This window comes from Impatiens glandulifera, chromosome 4 (assembly GCF_907164915.1).
Source record: "Impatiens glandulifera chromosome 4, dImpGla2.1, whole genome shotgun sequence".
Classification (NCBI taxonomy): Eukaryota; Viridiplantae; Streptophyta; class Magnoliopsida; order Ericales; family Balsaminaceae; genus Impatiens; species Impatiens glandulifera.
In genome coordinates, this window is record NC_061865.1 from 33,173,218 (window position 1) to 33,199,966 (window position 26,749).

Here is a 26,749-nt window from a genome sequence, read left to right on the forward strand (position 1 = left end):
GTGGAGATCGATAAAACCAGTAGGCGAGAATCTCCAGATTCGGCATTTAATGAGATCGGTCTGGTATTTAATGTTCCAGTTATAGTGGAGATCGGTCCGGTATTTAATGTTCCGGTTAATTAATGAGATCGATATTATTACTTCGGTATTAAATGTTTCAAATTAATACCAGACCCTTGATAATTCAAATTACTCTGAATTTTTTGTATTTTGAGTCGTGTGTTGATGAACTCCTAACGTGGGTAGTTTGGTTCATCTAATTTAGACTGAAACCCGAAATATTCGGCTTGTGATTCTTGAAAACACTAATCCAATATTATCAATGTCGTGTCGTCAAGTGAGAGTGCAACCTGAAAAGACAAAAAAGAGAGACAAAACAAACTTGTGTTTCCGATTTCTTTTAAAAAAAATTGTTCTTTCTAAAATGCTCCTTCTTTTAAGAAATATTTTTCTTCTTTTGTTTATTAAGTTTAAAATGAGATAGGAGTGTCTTATAGCAGTCACATAAATTCTTAAGTTGAGGTTTGGTTGTTTGGGTATGACAAACAACTTGGTCTTAGGATAGGTAACTCGAAATTTTGTGTCTAGGGAATCTTACTAGAGATTGTTCATTAATACTGGAAAAAAGTTAAATGGATTGCCAATACAAGAAAGCATCATCTCAATTGGGAACTTCACTTTTCCATCTTTAACGCCTTCTCGAAAGAAAGTTTATTAAGGTGATTAAAGGATTGATGATCTCGTGTACTTAGGTTAATCTCACACATTATCCATCACTCAAGCAATCATCACACGTTGTCATCAAAGTGACAAATCGATAATATCTACCCATGAATACTTCTTTATGTCACAAAATGTGAGTCATGCATACAAGTATTAAGTGGTTTTGAAAACCACATAAGCTCACATAATGAAATGTGGTTAATAAAAATGTCTATCCAATTATGTATGATTTTGAATTTTATTTAAATGTAAATATATTATTTTTTAAATGTCCAAAATAGTTTTCAGAGTTAACCATCTAACATTCTAGCATAATCATCAGAAAAACATTCTAGCATAAATCATCAGAAAAGTTGTAACATTTAAAAATGTCCTTCGAACTTGCTATTTAACCTTGTAAAAATACGACAAAATTGCAACGCTATTCAAATGTCGTTTCGTCTAAAAATGAGATGAAAAACCAAAAGTATGTTTCGATTAGTTTTAGACTACCTTTTACTTTATTTAAGAATCAATCGTCCGATTTTTCCATTAGAACCCATGAAAGAACGAGTTACATCCAAAATTTAATTAATTTGACATTCTATTAATACGACGTAAGTTTTAAACTAATTATTTATTTTAATTTCGTACAATAAATTTGTTTTAAAGTATTTTCTAAAATAATTTGTTAAATATATATTATTTAAAATTATAGAAAGTGAGTATTTTGACTTATTATTATAACTCAATTATGCATAATATCATAGATTGTTACCAAATATGTTCCTTTCACTTTTCTGTTTTTAAACTTGCTATAAAATACGGTCCTTCAATCACTTTCCATGTCATCCTCAATCAAGGGCACTTAATAAGCATGCAAACCAGAAGAGTCTTGCTAGGAAAAAAGAAATGTATGGAAATGTTTATGTTTCATCTTTTTGTGATGATACCACAAAGCATGTTTAACAATATTACACAATGCAGACAATCGAATGACAACGTAAATTGGCTTTAACACAACACCAACCCCTGCGTGGAAACTTCATGTCGTGTTTAGGGCTGGATGGATTGTATGTTTAATGTTATTTTACTCAGGTGTCTCAGTATTTTCAATTGACAGTGTCTCAATGGATTGCAGTTCCTTCACTTTCTCAAGTGCCCTGAGCAAATCTAACCTCTCTGACCCATATGTGGAAGGAATCTATCAAAGAACATTAAAAAAGAAAAGTGTAAGCTACATTTATTATTCCAGGTCATAGATATATAAGTAAAATATGTAATGGAAAATACATGGTTCAGAATTAATATTACCAATGCAGGCATATATCTCTGAATGGCAGCTAAAATGGCTGCATGTCCAACTGCAGTAACCTACAGAATAATAATTGTTAAATGATGTAAAAAACACAGATAGATGGTTCTGCTTTCATGGGGACGATAAAAGCAATGGATTCATCTATTTTAGATCAGTTTTTTTCTCTCACTAACAGATACGGGAGGTTGGACTAGAGATATTTGCGAGGATGTTACCAATCAAGCATAAAACTCAACAATCAATCAATGATTTTATGAGAATAACATAAAAAAATGAAACCAATCAATGATTTCATTCTCATTTTATTGTATTTGGACAATTTTTTTTTTTAAAAATGATTTATGACATTTTATTAAGAAATAGATAGTCGTCTAAACACAACCTAAAAAGCATAACATTTATTAAAAAATCACAATAATACAAAATTAACGTGTGCGGAGATTTTCTAAAAGGGCAATGAGCTCTCCGACTGAATTTGTCGACTTCTCACATCGAACCTCATATAATGTTAGGATGATAGCATTGTGAAGGATTCACAACAGTCGTTTAAAATTGTTAAAAGTTCTAAACCAAATATCCACCAGAAAATAATGGGATATAACCCCATTATTTCAAGCCCGCAAATCTAACTGCCTCAATCCACGTTCCTAACATGCACCAATAGTTCCCAACATAACCCAATGAATATCAGTAATACTCAAAATACTTGCGCACTCTTACAATGTAAGTGGAGATGAAGGGCCGTCTCCACATCCTTAAGACACAGACGACATCAACTAACTAAGATAAGACCCTTACGCATATATTTATCATCAATTAGAATACCACCGTGGATCGCACTTCACCCAAAAAAAGAAATCTTAGTGGGTATAGTGACACTCCGGCGCTTGCTGAAGTGAAATAATGTGTTACGACTTAATCTGTAACTGGGTTAGAGTTCTTGATCTCAAGGACCGAGTGAGAAATCTTTGATCAAAGTGCAGCGGAAAAGTTTATGTAATGAAGATTTAAAGATTAGGGGAGAAAAAGAAACAAGGATGAGAAAAGAATACTGTTGGTATATATCTAACAGTCCAAGACAAATAGTCAAAACAGAAAATACAATTGGGGTTAAGAACTTTTACAAACATTTTCATATATTCATTCATAGTCATTGGGGAAGTGAGATCAACATTATATAGTAGCTGAATTCTCTCAAAATATTCCGTTGCTATTGTTACAACAACTATTAGGGACATAACATAAATTAGTTTGGTGAAATAACAGAAAAGTGAAACAAGACAGAATTTTAGAATTGAAAACAGAAATCGCACAACAATATCTAGCCCAAGTGTTCAATTGGACTGTTGGAGGGTGTTGGATTTATTTTGGGACCGTAACATTTATTTGGGGACCGTAACATAATGTCATCAACATTTCATCCCCTCGGCAGCATCCTCTCTTCTCTCTTCTCTCTTCTCTCATAGCTTCCCAATGTCTTTCCTCTTACGACGTCGTTGCTCCTTCCTTTTTGTTGCTCATTGTCGCTGCAACCATCCCTACTTCCTGCTGACAGCCTGCCTTGTTCAATGTATAACTGGAAGCGCCACGACAACTTCTCCCCGCTAACCCCATTAGTGGTAATAACCACACTATCGCAACTAACTTTGGTGGCACAATCAACTCTAGTTGCCCCCAATGTGTTTAACGCTCTCTTAAGTACATCTAACCCAAAAGATTGGATGTCGATTTAGGAGCATCAGAACGGGAAACATATCTCTGCTACATAATTTTCATATACAAAATCATTTGTCCACCATCCACGTGGCTAATGACGCATCTGCAAGAGCTCTAAGAACTGGATAGGCATACGTAACCTCTAACATTTGTTGAAAATTCTAGATCTTGATTGCAATCTATTGTCGATTAGAAATATTTGTCGTGATTTAAAATATCTTACCAAATTCTATTTGAATGGTTATGCATTTCAAGATATGAGAACAGAGAGGACGGATAAAAATGATAAGTTATGTTCGAGACTCTACATCTTGCAACATAACCCACCTATAGAGAATGTTTCATTTTATTCAACTTCTCTTTCAAACAAACGTGCCGAAATACTAGATCATCTTACCCAAGCGTTGCATACAAATAATCCAAACTATTCTTATTAATTCATAGTGAAATATAGGGACCCGTCCGCACTAACACTTTCAATAGTAAAATAATTGGCTAGCAAGCTGCGAAGAGCACTTGTCTCAGAAGCCGTCAAAGGAACCTCTGCTACAGGTGAAAGAGTATCTATACCAGAAGTCTGTGTCTCCATTGATAGGTGAGCACTATGCTGACGATGTCCTCCAGAGTAGATTTGGAAATAAATAGATTCACAAGGACTTAATTACTTTCATTTCTTTATATATTAAATATAAATATACTAAGAAGCGTATGAAGTTGCGACTTCGGAAGGAAAAAAACAAAAAAGAAACTGGCATGCTTGGATGTAAGGCTACCGACACCCCATGGACTTGATCCACAAATTTTGAAATAACAAAGACGATACTCCAATTGACAAAAGTAGATACCAACGACTCGTGGAGCGACTCTTGTATTTATCTCATACTCGTCCCGACATTGGCTTCGTAGTGAACGTTAGCCAATTCATTAATTATCCTTCAAAAGATCATATGAACACAATTTTCAGGATCTCAAGGTACCTAAAAGGCTCTCCGGAAAACATTCTTCTATTCACAAGTAAAGACGACTAGTACATCTGTGTGTTCACTGATGATGATTAGGTCGGTGACATTACTGACAGAAAATCCACCTCCTGATATTGTTAATTTGTATGGGACAACCTCATCACATGGAGAAACAAGAAACAATATGGTGTCGCTCGGAGTAGTGCCGAAGCCGAGTATCGTTCCTTGCACTCGGAATTTGTTAAGGAATTTGGATACGTCGCATTCTTGAAAAGTCATGATTGCCTTATAATGTACCAATTCAATTGACGGGTGATGACAACTAAGCCGTAGAGCCAACATTGAAATTGATCATCACTTCATTTCTCAAAACGTTACCTCATACAATCAAGTGGCTGACATTGACATACTAATAAAAGCTCTTCCCAAGTCAAGTTTCGAAGAATTGTGTGACAAGTTGAGCACTATCAATATCTACTATCTAACTTGAGGGGAGTATATAATTATCTTTATCTAATCCTCGGTATTTGTACAATTACTTGCACTCAACATGTTGCTTTGTTTATACTCGACACATTGTTTTGTTTACACTCAACACAATGCTTGTTATCATAAGTCATATCTAAATAATATTATCACTCTTTACTCTCAATCTTCACTCTCAAGAGCTCAATATTCTACACCTTTATGTATAATAAAGCTAGAATAAACCAATTAACTACTAATGCCCGGCCCATTAAATCAGGCGTATCTGTATATGTTACACAGCAATAAAATAAAACATAATGAAATTGGCAGACATTTCATACATGAAAACATTGTGAACTAAAACATGGAACTATCCTACGTCCTTGAAGGCTTCAAGTAGCTTATATAAGTTACAAGGCGCTACAAGACCCAGGTTAAAGACTTAAAGGCAAGTTGGGTTTATACATGTACAACCCAACTTGGGACAATATAGATATGATAAAGGAGTAAACAACCAAATGAGGAAAGGAATCTCAGTTATGCATGATAAAAGATTATTAGGGCTAATTAAACATTTTGATCAAATGGCATACATTAGTCAATCAATCACCGATTTCACTCTGATTTATTTTCCTTGTATAACTCATGTATTTTGTATAAATACCTAACCAATCAATAGTGTAATATACAATAAAATCATCAGACTAAGTCTGCCTCTATCTATCTATCTCACAATTAAATACAAATCTATTAACTCTGGTGGAGCTATCATATTGACTTTCTTGAGAATCTTGGAAGAAACTAGCTATCCTTTGTCTTTTACAAAAATGAATTAGATTACTTTTTCTATACCTTTATATGTTGACGTGGCTACAAGTTTTTGCTTTTGTGTTGATTGTTTTGTTCTTTGTGTGTACAACATATACCAAGTGACCCTTATTCAAAAATAATAATGTTATTACCAACAAAGAGAAAAAAAACAGAAGAACTCACAGGAAGGAGCATGAGAAAGCCAATGGGGACTACAGAAGCCAAATCAGTCAAGGTTCTCCGCAAAGCCTTCTTTTCCTTCCCTGTTAATTGATCCCCAATAATGACCCTTCTTAGCAAGCCCGTAGCTGCTGCAACATCAATAGCCAGCAACTGAGTTCCCTGAAAGACATCCTGCTCATATAAAATAAACTGTCAGTTATGCAATTCTTGATAAACTATACAAGAAAGGTATGCAAACCATTGATTTGTTCTGTTTAGAACTAGGCATCTCTTAGTTAGTATCTTAGATTATACTAGGATTTCCTTTCCCCTCACACGCCCGAATGCAAAATCCAGAAACAGGATAGGTTCAGAAAATATATATTTGACTAATTAATAAAACAAGAAAAAGGTTGCAGTTTGAACTAGGTAGGCTATAAAGTCTTTGAGATAATAGTCCCATACCGTACTGGCCTCTTTGAGCTTGTCCACTGATTTTTGGATAAAACCTTCCCTCTTCTGAATTGAGACTTCATTTCCAGCATAACTGAGTGACCCTCCTTCCAACTTAACTTCATCCTGCAACAGATAATAAAATGCACAAAAGCCAAACAAAAAGGAGATCTAGTGTACTCAAACATGAAGCTACAATTAAAGGTCCTCTTATTTATTTTTGATTTTTTTTATCTTTTTTGAAAAATCTTATTTATTATGTAGATCAGCTCTATCATCTTTCTGCTTTAGCCAACGTCCTTCACAATGATAACCAACTATTAAATAAAGGATATATTTGTGTTTGTGTAGGTGTAGGTGTAGGTGAAGGGGTCATTTTTTATTATTTTTTTTACAAACCAGGCTAAAGCAGGAAATTATTATAATATTCAATTTTGTCATCTTACCTGGGTAGTTTTTGATTGATTAAATGATGTCTCATCATTTTCAGATTGGTTTGTACTTCTTTGTACTCGCTGTTCAAGTTCAATAAGTTCATCTCTCAAGAGTTTAAATCGTTGAATTTCGTTTGACCCTAAGTTTGCTGCATCCAGAGCAGCCAATTTCTCTTCACGGGGGTCATCATCCTACAGATTTCAACCAAATTGAAATGTTTATCTATAAAAGGTATGAGAATAAATAAAATACAAGTTAAACACTTCTAACAATAGGAATCATCAAATAGGTTGTTATAGAACAACAAATACATGACTCGGGTTGAAAAGAAAGGAGACTTTGTGCCAATAACAACTAAGATATGTTCCACATAATAAATATGACGTCATAAAATTGCTCTTGATCCCAGTTGGAATAATATGACAGCATCATTAGGAACTATAGTTTGTATTAAAATACACCACATAATGATAACAATCAAATTTAAAGTAAGAATTAACAGAATCAGATTCATTGACATTAAAGAATGACCCATTTCCCGATAATTAATTATCATGTAAAAACAACATACTTCATGTGCAGGAAAAATATCAAATGAGCCAGCATTCATTCCTTTTCTTTTATAGGTATGTACTGCCTCATTACTTTTGACTGTAAAGTGTACGCTTGAGTTCAGATGAATGTGGAAAGAAGAAGAAACAGTAGTATCATAAAATGAGAGGCACAAGGAGGACATACACTTCCACTGACAGATGACAAAGCAGCTTCAGACTTCTTAGTTGGCTGGCGCACAAGAAAGTTCCATAATCCTTGAGATTTATTATTATTTCTGGAATGCAAAAATTGTAGACAAGTTCAGCTGGAAGATATACGAGTACACCGAAAATCCTAATTCAGCAAGATTCATAAAAGTTATCAAGTTTATAATTTAAAGAAGCATCAGTCAGGCTTAATATGTTCTAATTTGTTGTTCGATTGCACATTAGGATTACATATAACCTAATTGTTATCTGACACGAAATTTGATTCTTGATATCAATATATTACTTTTCGACTCTAATTTAATAAAAAAGGCTTTAACAAAAGTGATGAAACTTCACAATTTATAACCATGTGTAGAATTATCTCTATCTCATCCTTGGTATTGGTACTATTTACTTATACTCAACATGTTACATTGTTTATACTCAACACATTGCTTGTTATCATTTCTTTACTTTTATAGTAATTAATGTCTTTTTATATTTTACACATCTCTCATGGAAATAATAAGTCATATTTGAACAATATTATCACTCTCAATCTTCACTCTAAAGAGCTCAATTTTCTACACCATGTTATAGTAATCCATTGTGTTAATTTTTTACCTCTAGAAAAAAGAATCATGAGCATAATTTAAGCATATCAATTAAAAATTAGTCCAATTATGGAGCTTTTGTAAGTGATCTTGAATATTACATCTAGATTCACTCATATCTGATGGATCTACAATTTTTTGTTCTTATTCTGATCATTAATTTTCATTATGTAAAATCTATAGCTTTAAGAAAAATATTAATGTTCACATTAAAAAAGTGCAAATCCAACATAAAAGGATGCACGGACATTGGGGCTCAACAACACCAAGATTGTTTACCTAGTGTTTTGAACACTAGCCCTTCTCCAGCCTTGTCCATCAGAATATTTCTGCTCCTTGATAATAGAAGATGGGGAGGCTGCGTCTTCATCTACCTATTATTTCCTCCAACAACAAGAAATGGGATTACAACTGATAATATTTGGTAAACAAGGATATTGAAAGGTAAACTAGAAATGAGACTCAAATACACCTGAAGAAGGGAAGCCGCTTTTGCTTTGACAGATGCTTCAAGAAATTCAGCCTCTTTTTTAAGTTTTCTGATTCTTTCCAGATCAGAACAAGCAGCCTCTAGGTGCTCTTTGCCAGATCCAGAGCTTGAAACATGCAGCTCCTGAAGCAACTGTTCCAACCTCAGCAATGCTCCTTCAACACTTTCTAGAACCTATAAAGAAAAGTCAGAATAAATACTGACACACTGGAAACACCTAAATAATTGTGTAGGTCTAAACCATTGTTCACTAGCTCTTATCAGAACTAGGGGAGAGACACTAGTCCCTTCAAGGCATAGAGAACTCAAAGTCAATGAAAAAGTTGACAAAGTGTGCCTGAAGTGTGGTGCATTTAAGGGACAAGAAAAATTAACAACAATTAGAATCATGAAACAAGAACACCTGTTTTTTTCCCAGGATTAATTAGTATAGAAGTGCAAATGCTTCAACAAGAATAACAGATATCTATTGCTACACCAAAGGCTTGGAAGTTAACAATTTGGACACAACTATTTGGTATCATAAGGTTCCATATTTACTAAAAAAGACGACTGCAAAGTGTAACATACCTCTAGAATTTCATTGGACAAAGAATAGGGATGAGAAGCCAAAGAGAATTGAAGAGGAGAGGATATCACAAATATCATTCAAATTGCATAACATAAATGAAGTTGTAACATAGGTGCCCTACAGCATCTCTAATAATCTAAGGTTAAGTATAATAATACTAATATTTTTCTCAAAAGTCAACTTTCATTTCAAAAGAGGTGTGAAAGCAAAGTGCATTGACAACTTACAATTTATAGAGAAGAATCCTATCCATGGTAAGAATATACAACCAAAACAGAAATAAGACCAATCAGAATCAAATCTTCAAATTAATGATGATTGGCTTCAAATATGGGTGAATTGATTTTGGACTGGCTTCTTTCCTTTTCTGACTTTGACGAATATTCAACAGGGGTCTTTGATATTGAGACTGTCATCTTACTTCTTTTTCTTTGTGATACTTCATTTAACAAGATGAGTCAATCAGGAATAACAGGTGTTGCTCCAAATGAAGTTCCTCAACAGTGATTCCAATTTGTTCGCCATAAATTTCGAAAGAAAGAACATGGACATCATAAGAGTGGGGAGAGTTGACAAAAATCTTTTGATAAGAACCAATCTCCCCCTTTTGAAAGCAATTTGGTCTTACAAAAGGCCAACCCGTGTACTATTTTCTGAATAACCATGATCAAATATCCTTATTTCTAATTCTAGCTTCAAGAGGAGACAAACGTAATTTGACAGATGGATTTGGATATGGAATCCCAAAATTATTAGCAAGAGCCTAAGAGTTTGAGACATCTTCTAAGAAGAACATCTTTGATTTCCCCTTGATCTTAAGCCCTGAGCCAGTTATGGATAAAAATAAAGACTAATCCGTGTCTAATTAGGCCAACCGGCCCAGCCCAACTCACGAAGCCTAGTACATAACATGGTGGGGCTCCATTATACTTTTTATTTTATCATAATCGTTTGGGAATATGGGGATGGATTGCTGCTTAAGGTGATTTATAAATGAGGCCCTATGTGCAGAAGAAATGAGGAGAAGTTAGCAAACATGCTGATATACATGGTATTAGAATTATGCATAAATCTTGAAATTACATGAATAAGAGAATTAGAATTTGGAAACGAAGAGAAAAAAAGAACTCTTAGCTAAATTAATGGAGAAAGATAGAACCCCACATAATAAGGAGAATACAATCAAGAGAAACATTAACAAGAATTTTCAACTAAATCATTTAATTCTACACATTACAACTAATATTATATTTATACTATTCTATTAATAACAGTCACTTTATTCCCGCCACTTATCTTAACAGTAGACTTCTCAACTGTTCACTTCCATCTCACCTTAGGGCATTAACCCTAAAACTCTTTCCCATTGTACCACATGCCAAGTGTTCAAGATCGCATTTTGGGTTTTCTATGTATCAAAAAGCCCAACAAGAAAATACATTGTGGAAAACAGCGAAGGGACACTAACTCATGGCAACTTGTAAATGAACACTAGTGTATCACACGAGTTTTCGAGTACTGAAAATTGTTTATCCTTCAATCATTTGGAATATTAGAGCACAAAAGTATGGAAATTTGTTCATTGTCCTCTCAACATATGTCAACATCTTGTCCTAGTTTGGAACAGAAAATATGTTAGTCCGTCTGAAACTGTACAACCAGAAATGTAACATGAAACATTACATGCATGGCTGACATGATAGTAGCTGACACAAGTATGCATAATCAATTATCATATATGACAGTTCAATTATTTTTCTGCTAAAAAATAACCCACAAAGAACTAGATAAAATTACCAAGATAAAACTAAAGAAGAAATTGATCAAGTTGTAAATGGAAAAGTGTGAACATATTTAGCAACTGCTTTCAAAGTGAAATGTGTGAAACCATCTAACTCCAACCTGGTCAAAAGAATCTGCTTCTGCTTCAATTGGAATAAATTTTTGACTTCCATTTCTAGTAAGATTGTTCTCCCTCAGTTTGTACCTGCATCAAATATTCCCTCCACATTCAGTTGTTTATTTTTTTTCTTCAAAATAGATGCAACATTTACTTGTCAATCATATTGAAAAATAGAAATGATAAAAAAACAAATATGTGAGGAAGAACTAGAATCAATAGAGAAAGTGAAATGATAGAGAATGATACATAAAACCATATATTGATTCCTAATAGCTGACAAGATTCCTTCTCTCTTATGAGTACACAAAGGGAAGATTAACCATGAACTAAGAACAAATTCCCTTTCATGTGGAGGATTTCTAGTCATCACCCATCAGCTTCTCATAGTTTAACATGAAATTCCTTTCATTTGTGAATGGAGGAAGTTATCAAAACAACATTTCCCAAGTTTTGGCATGGTTCTTAACATGATCAGAATCAAGTTCCAATCAAGTGTATCTCACAGAGTTATAATCTTTCAGAGACGAGCACTTAGATCATTGTTGTATCTCCATCCTCTGGAAATATGTTCAACTATAGAGAGTGTAAATACTTTGAGGTGTAACAAGTCCAAACATGTCATTCAGCATAATCAAGAATGATGATTTAACAAGAAATACAAATATGGCTATGAGACACAGTAGCAAGCAAAGATATCTATAAATCCAAAGTGAAATAAGGATCTGAAGCACATGCTTGTGAAGATCCTTGGAAGGTTTGAGATAGCCCAAACAATTTTTTTGTTGTATTTGACAAGAAAGGTGTTAAACAACCAAAGCACCTTTTTCTTTTATGTGTTTGTTTATAGCAAGAATGGGACATTGTTTTCTTCAGAGAGTTGTGAGTCTGCAAATGTATGTTAGATGTTAAAAGAAGTCTCCATGGACATTAATAGAAAAATAGTGTCTCGGGTTCATTCAACTCACTTCTGCATGCCCAAATCTTCCATGCATTCCTGTAACTTGTTGTGCCTAGACAATCAATATGTAAAACAATCAGGCACACCGCCAGATTAATGCAACTCAGTTTAATTTAATTTAAAATGTCCATATGTTTACCCATAAGAGAGAAATTGTGCTGCTTTAATATTTGAAGGATTTTGCAGCCAATTGCTGTATTTGATGAAGCTCTGTATCCAATGAGAGCAAACATCTAATACTTGGAGGAGTGCTTCAGAATTTGGGGGTCCCACATTATTGTTATTATGGACATGCCTGCTTTTTAATGAACCAGTAAAACCAGGATAGAAAGGTAGCCACTCCAGCTCTTCACAAACAACCTAAAGAATGGCAATTTTGTCAGCATCTTTTAGCAAAATACTTTAGTAGATGATCTGCAATAACACTAACCTCCACATAAAGCTGATAGGAACTTATTGAAGAAAGCTGAGGGTAGTACAACACACTCCCCCCTATAAGATACCTGCTTCATGAGAGGAAAATTAATCATGCAGGCATCATTGAAGAATATTGTTCACACAAATAGATAATGAATAAGACCCTCTTGCCTTAGAAAGCCTTCTACAGATGCATCCATAACATTAAACCCATTTGCATGTAGAAAAGATTTTGTGCTTCTCCCCAAAGCAATGAAAAAGCCAAATATGGCCAAATCTTTCTCCAATACCTATTTTATACCAAATACCAAGTTAGAAAATATGAATCTTTGATGATTTGCAAAAACAAAGAGCACAAATATACTACCAAGAATAATTTTCACTGTCAGATATGCATTATCACATGTTTTCATTGATTTCTTTTTGTACAAACAAGAATCTTCTAAAATCAAGATAAATTGATAAAACATTAACTGCAGCTGCAATTAGAAACGGGAAAATCACATAAGACGAATTCATATCAATGTGGTATCAAACCTAAGAGACCCTCTTCAACTCGATATATATCACTAGCTAGAAGTATGGTCTCAGAAAATATCAAACGAGCTAATTATGGTTAGTGATACCTAATGAAAGTCTTACTATTTCTGAAGTAGGAGCATTGGACAAAGCAAAGGGCATGATTAACCACTCATCAAGACCATCCTGATCTGGCATTAGGGGTGAGCTAACTAACATGAAGAACCCTTATTCCGAATATAAATCAATTAAGTAAATTCCAAAATCGAACTCAGCCAGTTTGGTGGCGTTTTCGAGAGAGATTTATCCGATGGGTCCAAACTGAATTGATTGGACCAAAGCAACTTTAAATAATTAATTATTCAACTATACACTTATTGATGAAGAGAAAATGACTATACATAACTAAACAAATTCTTCTAAACTTCCAATGTGGGAAATGTTGAAAATGTTTAGTCTTCCTCTATGAATCATTGACAAAATAAATATTATAGTATCACATATGCATAACCTATACAAACATATGAGCAATTATTCTCTTGGTGAATCTTGTTTTCTTGTTTTCATAAAACTTTATTGCATAAAACATGGATGGACATGTAAGTACTTATTATGGTTTGAGGAATCACTTGATGCAAAGTTTCGTAATTGTTATTATGGTCAACAATTGTGACAATTTTTGTGGTTTGAATTCTTTTCAATATTGATGAAACAATTACAAACTCTTGGAACAATAAGAGAATTTGAAGAATATTATTAACATACTGGGGTGAATCCTTATGGGGTAAAAGGATTCCTGTTCATTAATGGACAATTAAGAAAAGATGTCACATTATAGTTTGAGCTGAAGCAGATCTTAGAACATATGTAATATCCACTATGCATAATTCTTCAATAGGAGGATGTGTTACGAGAGGATTTTAGGGTTAGGTTTTCTAACCCTTAATAAGTCGACGGATTGTTAACGAAGTCGACAAGTTCGGTAATTTCGGTAATTTCGTTGTTAATAAGCTGTATTCACACAGCAGGTTTTTTAGTCTGGAATAAGCTGTTACACAGCATATGAAAGGTCTTGTAGCAGTTGAGTAACTGCATTAGTTATAACAGAAGTGCCAGCTGGCAAAGGCAGTTAGAGAGTCCTGTAAAGGGGTGAATGATTCTGCCTTAAATACTTGCTGAACTGGAATAGAAATCACGACTGATGAATTGACTCTTCAGGTAACCCTGATTAACTCTTCCTATTCTCATTCTGCATCTCGTCTAATCTCTTCTTCTAATTCAATCTCTTCAACCTATCAATTGCACATCTGCAATTATTCTCATTCTCTACTCCTCTAATCTCTCATCTTATCGGCAGTTACTAAGATACTATCAACCCTAGATTACATATTGTATACGTATAGTTCTCATAATATCATTTGTATCAGAGCGACATTCTTGGCAATATGGTGGAAACACGTATCAAAGGATTGTTGAATGAAAATCATAAACATAGTCATGCGTATGAATGAATAAAGTGCAGTGAGTTGTCAAAATGAATTTTCCAAAATTCTTTGGAGAAAATGTCGAAGATGTTGAAGACTGGATTTATGAGGCAGAAAGATTTTTTCGGGTTAACAACACACTTGAAGAAGACGAGGTTCATCTTGCGACAAGTCACATGAGGGAAAAGGCACTACGATGGCTTAGGGAACATGTGGTCATGAAAACTCTCAGCAGAGGATTGACGTGGAGAGAGCTAAAACAACTATTGCGACGTGAGTTTGGGTCATGTGTCAGGGACGATCCACGACATATACAAAAGAAAGTGCAACCAGAACCGTGGAAGGTAATCGTGGAACAGTGTCAACAAATAACCGACTTGTTAAAATCATGGAGGATCGCTGATGAAATTAAAAGACAGAAACAAAAGATCGATGAAGAAATAACAAGGCAAAAGTGGGAAAACGATCGTCAAAAATTGATAGTCGAATCCGATGAGTTACTGGAAGATGACAAGCAACCTGTAGAAGATGTTGGACAATCGACACATTCCACATTAACACATTCACAATCGATGCCTTCCCCATTGACATATTCGGCTCTAAACAAAGACGAAACCTCTTTTAATGATGATTGTTCTAAAGTGGAAGACGCACCTCCTGTTGAAGACTTTTGTTATGGAAAAGAAATGGAGACTTCAAATACTCATGATATCAAACACGACAATCTCAGTCTCGATGAAGAAATCTACGATAAATCAAGTTCTTCGATTATTTATTTGCAAGTCTCACAAGTGTACGACGACAAAGAGAATGCGAAGACAACCTACGTTGGAAAAGAAGATCATTATCGGGTTGACTTGGGAGAAGTAAAATTTAAAGAAATATTTGAAGATGTTTTGGGCCTTGAAGATAGGATGTTGTCTTGATCCCATTTCTCAAGCATACTTAGCGCCAAGTCCAGATTGTGTCCAGATTTTGTGGTTCGAGAAATCTCAAGATGTTGGATCTTGTTTTCAGAAAATTTTATGGCATAAAACATGGATGAGATGCAAATACTTATTATGGTTTGAAGAACCACCAGATGCAGAGTTTTGCAATTGTTCTTATGTCTTACAATTGGGAGATATTTTGAAACAATTTGTGTGGTTTGAAGAGCCACCAGATACTTGGGAGTGTCAGTTAAACCTTCATTTATTATCTATAGGGGAGAATGAATCTTGGTTGGAACATGAATTTCCAAAACTTTGGTTTGTTGGAAATAAGTTGGCTTCTTCTTTTAATTGTGTTGTTCGTGGTCGAACAAATATTGAAGGGGAGGCTAATTTTACGAGGGAAAATGCAGTAGTCAATCCTCATATTCCTATCCTACAAGAGGACAGCCTTGTGGAACCAGTGACAATTCTAGATGAGAGAATTGTTTGGAAGGATGGAGTCAGTATGGGACAATTCCTGATCAGGTGGTCTAACGCTTCAGATGATGATGCTAGCTGGGAGGAAGAGTCATGGTTGATGACAAAGTATCCTCAATTTGTGTTGACGGGGGAGACACAGCATCTTTCAATCAACTTGTTCGTGGGCGAACAAGTGTTGATGGGGAGGCTAATGTTACGAGAGGATTTTATGGTTAGGTTTTCTAACCCTTAATAAGTCGACGGATTGTTAACGAAGTCGGCAAATTCGGTAATTTCGGTAATTTCGTTGTTAATAAGCTGTATTCACACAGCAGGTTTTTTAGTCTGGAATAAGCTGTTACACAGCATATGAAAGGTCTTGTAGCAGTTGAGTAACTGCATTAGTTATAACAGAAGTGCCAGCTGGCAAAGGCAGTTAGAGAGTCCTGTAAAGGGGTGAATGATTCTGCCTTAAATACTTGCTGAACTGGAATAGAAATCACGACTGATGAATTGACTCTTCAGGTAACCCTGATTAACTCTTCCTATTCTCATTCTGCATCTCGTCTAATCTCTTCTTCTAATTCAATCTCTTCAACCTATCAATTGCACATCTGCAATTATTCTCATTCTCTACTCCTCTAATCTCTCATCTTATCGGCAGTTACTAAGATACTGTCAACCCTAGATTACATATTGTATACGTATAGTTCTCATAATATCAGGATGTTCTGGCATCAAGGTTATTGTAGAAATTTGAAAGAGGGATAACATTATTTAGATCGTGAGATTGAAGTTTATATGAGAAATCCAGATATAGACATTGAGTGTAATAAAGGTAAAGACTAACAACACTCAACATGTCATGTTGAGTGTAAACAAAGCAATATGTTGAGTGCAAGTAACTGCATAATTCTACACTCCCCTCAAGTTAGGTAAAATATATTGAGAGTACCCAACTTGCCACATAGTTCTTCGAAATTCCACTTGGGAAAAGCTTTGGTGAGAATGTCAGTCACCTAATAGGAAAAGCCTTAGGAAGTTATGATAGTGGAGAGGATGTTGCCGAAGAGATGAAAATGTTGATGACATTCTTTCAATTTGACTAGTTGCCATGCTTCATTTCGTCAGAGGAGTGACTCTAGGCTCTTGGCACTTGGCTTTTGGCACTTGCTATGGCTCGTGCAACTCTTGAAGTGAAAAGTGATAACTTTTGGACAGATGAAATGTTGGAAGAAATCTGTCGAGACACGAAGATGTACAGATTCGACCGAGATATAAAGTGCAGTTTTGAAATGACGTCCCACTTGTTTAACATAGTAGATGATAAAATAGAGATAAAAAAAATACTTAGAAAATATGAGATAATATAATCATTTGAGTTCTCCTTTAATGGCTATTTCCACCATTGGAGGAGCAGCAGAAAATTGTGAACATGTTTCTTCAAGATGGAAAGCCTGCTCTGATACCATGTAGAAATTTGAAAGAGGGATAATATTATTTAGATGGTGAGATTGGAGTTTACATGAGAAATCTAGATATTTAAAGGACATTGAGTGTAATAAAGGTAAAGACTGGCAACACTCAACATGTTGAGTGCAAATAATTGCATAATTTTACAGTTATATATCAAAAGTTAAAACAGGCTTACTATTGGAGGGCATAGAAAGAGATGGACGCGAATTTGTTAGAAATTATTTAGAGTGTCAACAACATAAATGAGAACATCATCGACAGAAATGAGAACACCATCGACAGAAATGACTTCTTCAATCTATAGAGATTCTTAAATCTATTTGGAGTGATATTTCGATAGATTTCATTGAGGGGATACCTAAATCTCAAGGACATTGGGTCATTTTTGTGATTGTTGATACTCTCCAAGATGACTAATTTTATTAGCATGAGTCATCCCTATAATGTTAGCTCTGTGGCTCAAGTATTTCTCGATCAGGTATTCAAACTTCATGGCATGCCACTTACCATTGATAGTTATCGAGACAAGATATTTGTCGACACATTCTGGAAAGAGTTGTGTAAGTTACAGGGAATACAACAAGTTATGTCTACAGTTTATCACCTTCAGACATGTGATAAAACTAAAGTTGTCAACCAGTGTTGTAACTTATCTACAATGTATGGCAGGTCAAAAACCTCAGTTTAAAGAATCGTTGACATAATGGTTCTCAAAATAACAAATCAAATGCAGACTCATCTACCAAACTGACAATAGGCCATATGGTTAGATGTGTCAATGTTTCTTTTAAAGGTCCAACTTTTATTTTAAAAGCGGGTTATTACATGAGGAGTGTGTATGTGTTCCCAACATTTTACTAGTAGACATCCAATCCATGGCTTCAAGATATAATGTGATTCTTTTTGTGATTTATTCACTATTTCTTACTGTTGCTATTCATAATCTAGTTATAATCTAAGGTGAACCTTGTCATCTAGCATATGTGAGTGTATCAACATGAACATGATTTATGTAACACCATTCACCGTTCAACCATAAGTTCAAGGCGTATATGGAAAGAATGATAACAAGTTGTTTTAAGTTCCAAATGGGCGACATTAGATTTGAAACTGTATAGAAAACATCAAGCAGTCAACCACTTGGCTTCTCACCATTGTAGTGAAACTACCAATTAGCTGAATATTTCAATCATTGTTTGGAGTGTCGTTCCCACTTGTGACCAATCCGGCGGTCTTATTTCTCTCATTGTAAATATATGAATATTATTCAAAAACATATGTACGATAGAAACATATGTATCCCAGCTATGAATAAACATTTGCATACCTCAATGCTTTCACAAGTTGTGAGCCTAGACCATATTCGCTCCCTGTCTATGGCTTGTTGCAACTGCTTTTGGACAAGACCAACCCAAAATACAGTCTCTTCCACTTCCAGGTCTGTTTTACCTCTACCTGCTGCAGCCCGAGGCCCAAAATATACTAGATATTCTTTGAGTAAGCCAATATCCTTTGTAACAGAATAAGCTTGGCGGATAGGAATGACATCCACTAGTTTCCCCAATAAGGAACCAGTTATCTCAGGTACCATGGAGAAAAACTGTGGGCAAGAAACATTTGTTGGACCAAGTTTCGTGATGGCCGCCATGCATCTCAGTGCAAGCATGAGCAGTGATACATCATTTGCATGAAGTGAATTGGCTAAGTTTGAGGGCAGTCCTCTGACAGAACTATCAAAAATCAAGTAGTAATGACTTATGAGATGGTTCTAATAATCGCTTCACATTGATCTTGTGTATTAAGAAACACAGAGATGATGAAAGACATACCTTGCAGTTGGGGAAGAAAAACGTGGGTCCCTCTCGAAGTAATTAATGAAAGTAGTTACTACCGCAGGAACTTGCTCAGACCAGAACCAATTGTAAGCATCAGGTTCCTTGGCTGATAACTTCTCTCTCACTACACTCTCGAGAGGAGCAGATTGCCGTACCAAACTGCAGTAATAAAATCATTAAATAACACTGAAGAACTTAATCACATGGAAAAAGAAATAAAAATCAGATATTAAGAAAAAATTAAAATCCGACACTGAGAACTAAGAGAGATACTGGGATAAGAAGTAATAGACTTGTTCATGGAATTATATAGAACACATTGCTAAAGCAGAATGATCTGCCTGGAATGAAGTCGTCTTTTATTGAACTTCAGTTTAATGACATATTAGGATTTGCCAATTGGACTCTTTAACCAACTTCAAATCAGCTCGTATAAAAAATAAAACAAAGAAAACAATAAGTGTCTACAGAATTCCAATTTTGGCTTCTGGTATTCGACTTCGATTGGAAATAGATTGCTCTTTATACTTCGTCTTCCCTCAATATTCAGTATTGAAGATCATATTACTCCATGACACAAAATCATGAATTATGCAGTCATAAATGATTATACATTATAAACAAAAAAAAAACATTGGTGGATTTCATTCTCATTATTTCATGTTTGAAGCAATTAACTATGCAATGACGAAGGGTTGGAGATATGGAGATGGTAAGTTCAGAGAATGGAATGCTTACTAAATATTTAAAATTTACACAAACATGTTATGTGGCAACACGCAACCCGCAATAGTAACACTTAGATATCCCTCCCTTTTCAGCTTAAAGTTCCTTTAGGAGATTGGCATGTCCCATTATGTATGCATCAGCTTGGCCAGGTGGTAAAGGTTGGGTTAGAGCAGTAATTCTCCTCAAATTCAAGTAACCAAAAGATTTAGATTTGCTAATAGCAACATTATATGAGAGGTTCTCAAGGTTAATAGAGGCTCACATGGCTGAAAAGCTGAGTCAGGACTGGAATGGAATAAGCTGTTCTAATAGAACATATCTATTTTATGTTAATAATTACTTTGCGGTCAAACCAAGCATCTATTTTTTTTAATATTTACTTGGTAGTCAAGTCACAATAATAAGGCAGTTACTGACATATTAAAGGAAGGAATGCGAGAATATCATCAGATAATTTAGCATTATTTCTTTCTGAAGGTTTAACCTAACAAATCTCATATCATCAATCTCTTCTTCTAACCTATCTGTGTTCTATTATTCTCTCTTAATCATTAATTGTAGATCATCATACAATTTTTTATTCTTCTATCTCAACTCATACTCTATCTTTCTTTTTCGAAGTACAATCCCTATTTCAAAAGCTAGGTTAACTGTTTATTCTAATTCCTATCTTATAACGACATTAACATCTATCAGACATTACCCTAAACAAAATGGAGAGTAAAAGAAGAAGATGATACAAGGGGAAAGAATATTAGGGCTATTACACTATGGTGGAAGTGGCAGTTATTGATAGAGTAATATAAATATAATATAGGTTGTTAAGAATAGATAGGAAATGATTTTAGTTGAAATTTTTTTTAGAGTTTTTCTCTCCGTCCCTATTGTATTCATCCTAGCAATTAGGGTTCTATCTCCTTCCTTTGATTCTTCACTCCTAATCTCAATATAATTCTTTTGTCCTTTATGTTCAAGATTTATACATAATTCTACTTCAAGGTATAACATTGGTATCACATAGCATCGTTTTGGATTAATACTGATGAGTTCATCCGAAATTTGAACTGAAAACTGCAATTCAAAGACAATAAAATGTGCATATTCCGATCAGAGTAGAAGCGATTGTGAGATTGTTGAGTAAATAACAGAAAAAGAGAATCGACGATGAAGAAGAAGCAGCGAAGAAGACGGAACAGTTAGCGAAAAACAACGTAGGTCGCGCGATCGCGAATAATTAGCAAAATTGCGGCATTACGATCATTTGACGATATCGCGTCGATCTCGAAGAATTAACCAAGCGGCTGAACTTACCTTCTTCAAATTGGTTCGGACTGTTCTGAAGCTCAATCAGCGTCTGACTGACCTGACTTCGGTCGTAGAAATCTAGTTCCAATCGGAATATCATCGACGTGCTTTTCTGTCGATCATAAAGGCTGGAAATCTTCATCCGTAAGAACTGGTTCATTGTGAAGTTAATGTCACCAGGTTTGCAAATTTTTTTTTGTCAAAATTAATAATTGAATTCGAATAGATGCTTCAAGCAATGGTGAACCGTGAATAGTAGAAAAAAATATGAGCATATAAATGCATGTTAGATAGAGTATCACCTGTGTGTTCTGTGATATATTGTTGTGTTTCTGCTGTGTATCTGTAGCTATTAGAGCAGAAATAGAACACAAGATTATTTTGAGAATTTGTGATCTGAACTAGTTTGAGATTTCTGATTATTACGTGGAAGTCGGATGAAGTTGAAATTGGTTCGGCTGGAGATGTTATAGGCATCGAATAAGTGTGCTTCTGTTGTGTATCTGTTGCATTGATGTTGAAAATTCTATCACTGACTTTAACAGAAACAGACAGGTGCTCTGTTGAGAGGACTCTTTTGAAAGGCAAGTTTCCCAAGCTAAAGTTGTCGGAAATGGCGGAACTCGAAACGAAAAACGAGCTAAAAGAGATGTGTTCAAAGCTCCAGAAAATTGATAAAAAGATTGGATCAAAATGATAAGCAACTCGACCGAATGGAAGAAATGTTGACCTCAATGCAAAAAGTGATTATGCAATTAGAAAACAATGTTAAGGGCGAAACTCTTAAACAATCGATGGATGTTTTAGAGAAAAAACAGAACTATGTTGACGGATTAAAGACCTCAAGTCCGGTTCCTCAAGTGGCCCAACAAACAAGTGTTGATGAAGAAAAAGTGGAGACTCAAGTGGAATACGACACAAAATGCGACGATTTCCATGCGCTTCATATTCGCCCGGAGTTCGCTCGGGTTTGGAGAAGAGATATGCGGTACTGCAAAATTGTCAATTATTTCCTTGTAAGTCCCAAAATTAGTCTTGGGAAACGAGATGCCACTAAAGGTGATTAACGAACAGGAAGTGCAATCAACATAAATTGATACATACGATTGTGATCAAGTTGAGCGAGGCATAGCTCAATTTGCTTTGACAATTGATGCATTTGAGAGTCTTGAAGACCGAATCTTGGCCAACGACCTCTGTTTCAATCATTTCATGATTTAAGACAAAAAGTTGGATACTTTGTGTGGTTTGAAGAACCACCAAATGATAAAAGTTATATTCGAAGAACTTTTGGTCATGAGTCGTTGATGAGTTGCAAATACTTCATATGGTTTGAGGAACCACCAGATAGCCTAAAGAAGCAATTTCGGCAATTCATATGGTTCGAAGAGCCACCAGATGTTTTAGTGTTTCAGCGGAACCTTCGACTATTGTCGTTCACGGACGAACGAAGTGAAGGAGAGGGTAATGATACAAGGGAAAAGAATATTAGGGCTATTACACTATGGTGGAAGTGGAAATTATTGATAGAGTAATTAAATATAATATTAGTTGTTAAGAATAGATAGGAAATGATTTTAGTTGAAAATTCTTATTAGAGTTTTTCTCTCTCCTCCCCATTGTATTCACCCTAGCAATTAGGGTTCTATCTCCTTTCTTTGATTTTTCACTCCTCATCTCAATATAATTCTTTTGTCCTTTATGTCAAGATTTATACATAATTCTACTTCAAGGTATGACAGAAGAATAGTACATGGATCAATGCAGTACAGAGAAGGAATCATAGGCACAGAAGACTAGTACATGGATCAATGCAGTACAGAGAAGGAATCATAGGCTTTAGAGGCTACTGCCATCAGCAAACACTTAGAATGTTGGCTATGAACAATCAGCAATCAATTAACATGAAGGGAAGTAAAACAAAATGGACACAAACATATGAAATTCTCCAGCACTGGTGAGAGAGAAGTTGGATTAAAGGTTGTGAAAAAAATGGACCTAACCAACACAAGATAGACTAATTTGCGGCAGAAAGATGTCCAGTAATCAGTACAAGAATAAGCAAAAAATCAATAATACATTATTTTAAACAATAGGGAATATTGAGAAAAGAAATAGTGAAAGGAGGCATCTCCACTATTGATGGAAAATAATGGCACCCGTCAGTGGTGGAAACAGAAGAAACACTAGATCCTAACCTAAAGCACTGATACCGTGTTAAAAACGTAAGAAAATAATACTTTATGAATGAGAACTTCATCTCCAAGGGAAAAACCCTGGTCTAAAAAAAGTGCAATGGACTCACTTGGTATCAATATTCTCAATCCTATTGTGAGATTTTGAATAAAGACTCCATTTATCTACAGAAATCATTTCTCAAATATAATTTAGCTCTTGCATTTGTGACCATCGTGAATCAAATTCAAACATTTTTTTCCTCCTACCAAATAATCAAAATGTAACCCACACCAAATTAAATCCAATCTTCTAAGTATACTAACATGCAAATTAAGAAATGAAAACACATTAAACCCAACACATTCAAATAGAAGGGGCTGGTTACCTCTTGTGAACAAAGATATTAACATCCCTGTCTCCACTATTCCCACGTGATGAAATCTCAGTTGCTGCTTGCAGGAGGGAAAACACAGATGCCTGAAGAAAATCTTCGGCAAATATAAATAAAACCTCATATGAAAACAAATGAGAAAATAAAGACTAAAATCCAGAATTGAACATAATAAAATTAAAAGATATGTGGTGTACTGGTAAAAGTGAGAACTTAGGTCTCCACAAAATGCAAGATCCCTGTCCTTCTTATCAGTCAGAAAGTGGAGAACTTACAATATAATTTAATATTCAAAGAAACAGTTCAAGTACAAAGCTTCAGCACACTGAAAGGGAAGAATTTACATGATCCACTTTTGGAGGACATTGAACTAATGAAGACGGTTTTCGAAAACAAAACAAAAAAAAAAACTAGAGAAGTTCCTCAGCCTGGAGGAACCTAGACAAGTTAGAAGCTGGAGCAAATAGAAAAAGAGATAGCTCCAAAGAGTAGTACTCTTTCAAATAGATGAAACCGTTTCGTACCCATTAGAAAGCAGGAAGTTGATTCCCTGTCTTTATAATGATCTAGTAATGATGGAGTAACTGTAGTAGTAGTGGACTAGCAGGCAGTAGAATATCTCTCAAGTAACCGTTTTTATTCCAACAAAGCCAGGCGGCCAGATTCTTGTATTTCTTAGATTTCTGTTTTTATCTTATTATGGGATCCTAAGGTGACCTAGTATATTATTTGACAATTGCAAGCATCTACGTTCATTCCTTAACTTTGAGGAATTATTCTAACATTGTATTCCAAGTACCAGAGACTGGAAAATATATTTTTTCTAGGAATCTCCAAATATAAGCCACTACAAACCTGGTAAGATAGGGCCTTCACCCAACCATTGTTGTCCACACCAAGCCATGCAGTTGAAAGCCAAGGCAATTTTGATGATGAAGGGTGATCCTTAATTGCCAATTCAAAAACCCTGGCAGCATCGTGTAATGACTGGATAAGACCATTATTGTAATCTTCACCTTGCAGCGACTGATCAAGTTTGATCTTCATTTCCTTAACATAATTGCTGCTACCCACTTGTGTACCTCCATTAACAGTTATATTATCATCAGCGGAAGCTAAGGGTATAAAAGACCGCATCCTAGATTGGTAAACAGGTGAATTGCTTCTGGTAAACTCCACCAATCTGCAACCAAGACACATATTTTTGTCCACTGAGAAAGCAAATCTTGAATAAGATCTCTTCATCAAGTAACCCCAGCTGAATAACAGATGATCCAACATAACCAACTTTCTTCTGGGAACACAGGTTCTGATCAGCTTTTGTGAAGACAATGCATTTGAAGAGCTGCAAATACAGATGAAAAACATTATTATTTGCTACAATATGCTATTAGATAGGTGAAATTTTAAGGGTTGTATGACCTTCAAAGGGAAAATAAATGCAAAGATAATCATTACATGAGGACAATACAGACAGTAATTCTTTATTTCCCCAATTAACCAGAACATGGTATGCACCATGAAAGACAACACTCCCAACACATGATAAATATCAAGAGACTGAACTCTTCACCTCACTCATATAACATAGAAATTAATTAATGGAGATATTTTAATATGTGACTAACATATAGAAACTTGGAAGAGCCATTTGAAGCTTTCTTTGATAAGACATACCTATTTGACTTATTGCCCTTATATTGAGATGGTTCCACCTTTTTATATTTCTTATTGTGAATTAAAAGCATACACATAAACATCCAAAATAGGAATCATTCCAAATAGACCACTTGATCTTTTTATCTTGTATAGTAACAAGAGCTCTTTATTGTACTTGGCTTTCAGTAACCTAAGCACTTTACATGTCTATTGACATATTTGTAGGCTAGAGAAATACACATTCACTATTCTCAAACATGTGACCCAAAGAGTAAGATGTCCTCTACAAAATTACAATGACAAATCAGAAGAGTGTCCTAATAGGGAAGTACAGAGAGAATGAGAAGGACTCTTACCTACGACAAAAGTCATATTATGTGATCATATTTATGTCCTAAATAATGATGATTAAGACATTAGTGCTGCAATCTTCAAAATACATTACAATAAAGCGGTAAATCAAGATGTCAATCATTTGAAGTTCAGCTGCGAAAATTGTATTTAACATCAAGCAGATTTTGTGCCACTCCAGTTGCAGAAAGATTGTTGCAATTATTATCTTAGAATGCTACTGATTTATCCTATATATGTCAAACACTTCTCTTAAGACATAGTTAAGATTGCTGACTAAACATATGAAGCAAAATATAAGATAAACGTCCGATTAATCGCAGTTAGTACTCTCTGATGGTAAGTGCTACAAAGTATAACCACCGTAGTTACTTCATATTTGACAATCAGAGTGCAGAAATTCTAAAGTACCCATCCTAACATAATCGTGTAGGTAGACATAGAGAGGAAGTAAACCTGAATGAAAGTGATAATCTTTGGCAATCGAGTGCCATTTTTTATTATCCACAAGGAGATGGATTTATCTGGAATTCGAACAGCGGCAATTCGAGAAACGGTCGTCTCCACGTCTCTCTACTATCTCCTTTCCGTCTCTAACTATAGTAGCAGGGAGTTCGAACCGGTCATCGAAGAAAACTTCGGATAACTTTTAGACGTATGTTTTGATGAGAGTTAGCGTTCTGAATTTGTGTGGATGATGAAAGCAAAG

The 26,749-nt window shown here is 35.0% G+C and overlaps 1 protein-coding gene across 1 annotated transcript; it reads right to left on the reverse strand.

Moving 5' to 3' along the window:
• Window positions 1-1,601: 1,601 nt before the first annotated feature.
• Window positions 1,602-26,749, reverse strand: LOC124936733. Its single transcript, XM_047477252.1, has 18 exons — window positions 26,497-26,749; window positions 24,886-25,375; window positions 24,025-24,116; window positions 19,422-19,586; window positions 18,920-19,322; window positions 12,894-13,012; window positions 12,736-12,808; window positions 12,445-12,665; window positions 12,313-12,357; window positions 11,347-11,431; window positions 8,856-9,047; window positions 8,663-8,757; window positions 7,765-7,855; window positions 7,038-7,217; window positions 6,604-6,717; window positions 6,160-6,330; window positions 2,017-2,076; window positions 1,602-1,906 (listed from the first exon to the last, which is right to left on the reverse strand). The coding sequence occupies exons 1-18, from the start codon at window positions 26,532-26,534 to the stop codon at window positions 1,793-1,795; spliced, it is 2,748 nt and encodes a 915-aa protein (XP_047333208.1). The 5' UTR covers window positions 26,535-26,749; the 3' UTR covers window positions 1,602-1,792.